This window comes from Miscanthus floridulus, chromosome 2 (assembly GCF_019320115.1).
Source record: "Miscanthus floridulus cultivar M001 chromosome 2, ASM1932011v1, whole genome shotgun sequence".
In the NCBI taxonomy this organism is placed as follows: Eukaryota; Viridiplantae; Streptophyta; class Magnoliopsida; order Poales; family Poaceae; genus Miscanthus; species Miscanthus floridulus.
The window spans coordinates 18,347,742-18,352,314 of NC_089581.1; the positions used below are offsets into that span (position 1 = coordinate 18,347,742).

The 4,573-nt window shown below is 52.4% G+C and overlaps 1 protein-coding gene across 1 annotated transcript; it reads right to left on the bottom strand.

The window, feature by feature from the left end:
- Window positions 1-922: 922 nt before the first annotated feature.
- On the bottom strand, window positions 923-2,062 carry LOC136538079 (uncharacterized). Its single transcript, XM_066530071.1, has one exon. The coding sequence runs from the start codon at window positions 1,887-1,889 to the stop codon at window positions 1,386-1,388; it is 504 nt and encodes a 167-aa protein (XP_066386168.1). The 5' UTR covers window positions 1,890-2,062; the 3' UTR covers window positions 923-1,385.
- Between the last annotated feature and the right edge of the window lie 2,511 nt (window positions 2,063-4,573).

A 4,573-nucleotide genomic window follows, 5' to 3' on the forward strand; every position in this document is an offset into this window, starting at 1 on the left:
CTAAGTAAATATTTTTGCGCAACGAGGACCGTCCGGGCTTCGAAAAACTTCTGGCTCCCCCCATTGAAGCCTTGGAAATCCCCGATCGAATTTCGCCCCGTCAGCTCCACCTCTGTTGGCACTCTCCCGTACGACATTTCGCTTCCGCGAGTTCCCTCGGAAGTCAGAATCTTGAAGTCCACGAAAAGGTGGTGGAGCAGCGTTTGGAGCCGTGGAAATAGCATGCACAAATTCCCCACAGCAGACAGAAACAGAACCCAGCGCCGAACTTGTGTTCCGCCCGCCGACGAGAGGACGACATCCAATCCGGACGTGTAACCGATGTGGTTCGCACTACGACGGCCGCGCCGGCGGAATCGTGAATCAATTCAGGGTGCCCGCGTATCCGTCGTGCTTCTCATCCGCTGTGCTTAACTGCTCATCCACAACAAAGCATTTCTATCCTGGCCGGTTTAGCACTCGATCAGTCATCTGTCAAGGGCTCCAGGTACATACGACATCTGGGGCGGCAAGGCGCGCGCCGGGGACCCGGCACGCCACGTCTCCTCGCGCAAGTGTGCGCGAGCTCCGCGCGCCATCGCATCCGTTCCCATCCCAGTGATGGCCGGGGCCGCCGGGCCGGGCTGCCGGCCGGCAGTGGGCAAGTGGCCAACAAGCGACGAGGGCCGGCCAGCCAAGTGGCCGAGAGAGATGGGGCGTTTAATCTGGCGATGCCATGATGGGAAAGGGAAAGGACGCGGCCTCCCTCTCCCAGCCCGTGTCCTTGTCCTCGTACCCAAACCGGCACGTTGCTTCCGCGAGCCGAACACCCCAAACCAAGCCATATACAGGTATACTGCTCTACGTACGCCTTCTGCATACAGCCGACAGGAAGAGGAAATACGAAAGATTACGTACAGTACAAGACAAACGCAACTTTTGCGTAGCAAAATCTGCATCAACATGGCAAATTCGAGTCGTCGACGATGACGCGTTTGTCGTTCCTTGGATCACATTGGCTGATTGGCATTTCGATACCAGGCACAGCGGTTAACAGCTCAGCTCAGCTCAACGCGGGCCCCGGCAGTCAGACACACACACACCCGGGTCCTGGGCATCTGCAGGCCCTTGGATCACGGTGCATGCTCGGCTGTTCGCACATGGGCACGGTCGTATCTACACACGTATACCATGTCGCGTATTCTACTACGTACACGGCACACCAGGCAGATGCAAGCTGAACTGCATTTCTTTTCCTACACGGCTACTACACTACACTAGCATTAGTCAAAGCCTCCAGTAGATCAGTTTTACGCGTAGCTACAGATGGATGGATGTTTTTTTTTTTTCATTTCTTGTCGCCGCGGGGCTGCCGCCGTTAGGTCGTTCTCCTAGCTGGCCGACGGCTACTCGGCAATGGCGCCGAGGTCCGGCACGAAGTCCCTGCCGCGGCTGCTGCCCCTCGTCGACCTCCGGCACGCCTTGCCGGACCGCGCGCCGTTGCCGTTGACGGCGGCCGCGGCGGCGGCCTCCGGGAACACGAGCGGGCCGCCGTGGTCGCCGACAAGCGCGGCGCTGGCGCGGATGGCGAGCGCGGCCATCTCCTCCGCTTGCAGCGGGCGACGCCGCATCGCCGCGGGGAGCACGAAGTACAGCTGCCCGGGCTGCAGCGCCTCCTCCGACCCCACGGCCGCCACGGCGCCGCCGAGCTCCAGCCCGTCCGCGCTGCACAGGAACCACGAGGCCGCGGCCGCGGCCGTGCCGGCGGCCGCCTTCACGGCCTGCGACGCCCGCGTGCCGCCCGGGAACTGCCGCAGCGCGCCGTCCGCGAGCACCACCCTCGCCTCCGCCGCCGTCGACCTCGGCGCCGCCGCCACCGCCGTGGCCTCGCACGAGTTGCAGGCTCCCATTTGTACTGTGTACTGTAGAACGAATCTGAGAATGTGTCTAGTGTGCTGCTGCTTCTGCTGCGCGGCCACGGACCGAGAAAGGAATCCAGGGAGAGCTCTCTTGCTCTTGCTACAGCAGCCGGCTAGCTCGAGCGGCGACCAGTGCAGCAGTGCAGACTGGACGACGACTGGTTGAGTTGAGTAGCGAGGCGGCGTCCGGTGCGCGCGCATATATATAGCCGAGGTGGACGCGTCGGGTAGTGCGGTGAAGGCAGGGGAGCAGAGAGGGAAAAAGGAGCGACGAGGCTATCGAGAGAGAGGATGCCAACCTGGAGGTTGTTGAGGACAGCTTGCATGAGGGGCTCTGCACTACGCGCGCGTAAATGCTGTGCGCGCCCGCCCGTCAGGCCGTCACTGTACGAGCAGCGCGACCGCCGCCGCGTAGCGTAGGCCCGTCCGTTCGGCGCGGCGCACGCCCCGCACGCGCTGCGACTTGGCTAGCCACCGTGTCGCGTCACCTGGCGGCTGGCGCTGGCTATCTGCTTGCATGCATGGCATCGTGGGGGCCAACCTGCCATGCCAGTGGCCGCTCGTCGCTTGCGCAGTTGATGGGCCAGTGGCTTTTGCTGCGCAGGTGCATCATGCATTTCCAGTTCAGGATCAGCGGACGGCCCGGTTTTTGTGAAGTCTGCTGTTAAACATTGTATGTATGGTAGTATGATAGAGTGAGGCGTGACAAAGTAACGAAAGAAAGGGATGCATTCAACCATGCCACGGGGTTAATGGAGAAGAAAAATAAGCAAATCCATCACGTGTGCTAGCTGAACATGCGTGGCGATTGCGCTGCATGCCTTCTACGGGAGGCCGGAGGGGCCGCGAGCGCGCATGGTCACGCATCGCCCCGAGGAACCGCCAAATACGGCAGCTTCGCGCCGTTTTCTCCATAGCGACATGCGGGGTCTTTCTGGATACGCTGCGATAGATCCACGATTCACATGAGCCGCGAAACGCATCTTCGCTAAAAATATCGCGTCGGCTCGCCTCCGGGGCCGGGGGCACGGGCGTTCAGACATGCTCCTACGGCCTCCAAGAGCCACGACATATGTCCGCAGGCTATTTTATTCTAGTTTTGGAAATGCTCAATAGACGACCTCTCTACCTGGGCAAAACGGTAGGCCGGATTTTCGTTTTGGAGAACGGTGTGTCTAGTGGGCGCTCGAGTATTTCTGAGCCGGCTGACACCCAAGCATTCAAGGCCAGCCGGTCACTCGATTGGGAAAAGAAAAGAGAAACGAGTGTTTTTAATCCTATCAACACTCGATTGCCTTGACCGTTAGATCCCAATCAAATGAACAAAAAAAATTATCCAAACTCCATAAAAATATTAAACAAACAAAACAAAAATATTATCCAGATTATTTCTATAAAAGCCAAATTAAAAAATTTCAAAGAGGAACCAAATAAAACATACAGAGATTAAAAAAACGCAAAAAAAAAAGATCAGATAACTTTTCTAGTAATTTTGATCACTCTCATTTACGAATAATCAATTTACACAAATTAAAAACAGAACTTACACCTGTCTACGGAACGCCCGGGTGCTTCTCGGCCTTCTAGCACCTGGGTGTTACGTAGACCACGGAACACTCGATTCCAAAACCTAGATAAAATCGAGTGTTTCTGGTGCATCCAACACTCAATTGTTATGACCATAGGATCCAAGATCAAATGAATCAAAATAAAACATATATAAAAATATTTTAAAAAATAAAATAGCAAAATAGCCTGATTATTTGTATGGAAGCAAAATTAAACAATTTCAAAAGAAAACAAAATAAAACATACAAAATATAAGCAAAAAATGATAGATAATTGTTCGAGTAATTATGACAATTCTCATCTACGAATACAATCAACTTACACCAATTAAATACATAACTTACACCAAAAAGAAGTAGTAAAATTTAGTTCAATAAAATGTAATTTGCTCCTACTAAAAGAATAAAACTATATACACTAGTATAATGCCCGAGCTAACGCCACGATTTTATCTTGGGGATCCACATGAAAACAACCAATGATTTTTTTTCTATAGTTCAACTTTTATACAATTATATTTGCAGCATGTTTACAAACCGAGAGACACTTTTGCATAAGAAGGCATAGTAAAGTTATTTCTCGTATTAACCATCTAAGTTACATTCTGCCTAAGTCCTTAATCATGACTTGGAGATCTTTAGGGAACCTGTCAAAACATTCGTTTGCACGGCTCTTCAAAATGTCCGCCAAGAATTTCATCTTTGGTGAAGTTGATAGTTGTACATGACAGATAATAAGCTAAATTATTAATTTTCTCGTCGTAACGGCTCCTAACACCTGCCATTCATAAATCGTATCCATCAGTAAAACTCACAAAGAGCAAGCAATGGCAGCGGCGATCCTGGTGCTGCAGGTGAAAGGTCCTTGTTTGGTTTTGGTAATTGAGTGACAACTTAGGTGGACTAATTGTGTTTATGTGAGATACACAGGTGATTAGTCCACAGGTACATGTGTGTGAGCAACATATGCCATGAAGGTGAAAATGGCTTGGAGATGTTGAAAAGCTCACACATGTGATGATGAAGGAGCTTAAATGCACATGAGACATGATATTGAGTCATGTGATCAAGGTGGAGAAGATCAAGACAAGACTTGGCTTGATGGAC

What these genes read in the sequence shown, in the direction of transcription:
- LOC136538079 (XM_066530071.1), bottom strand. Translation starts at nt 1,889, where the DNA reads ATGGGAGCCTGCAACTCGTGCGAGGCCACGGCGGTGGCGGCGGCGCCG.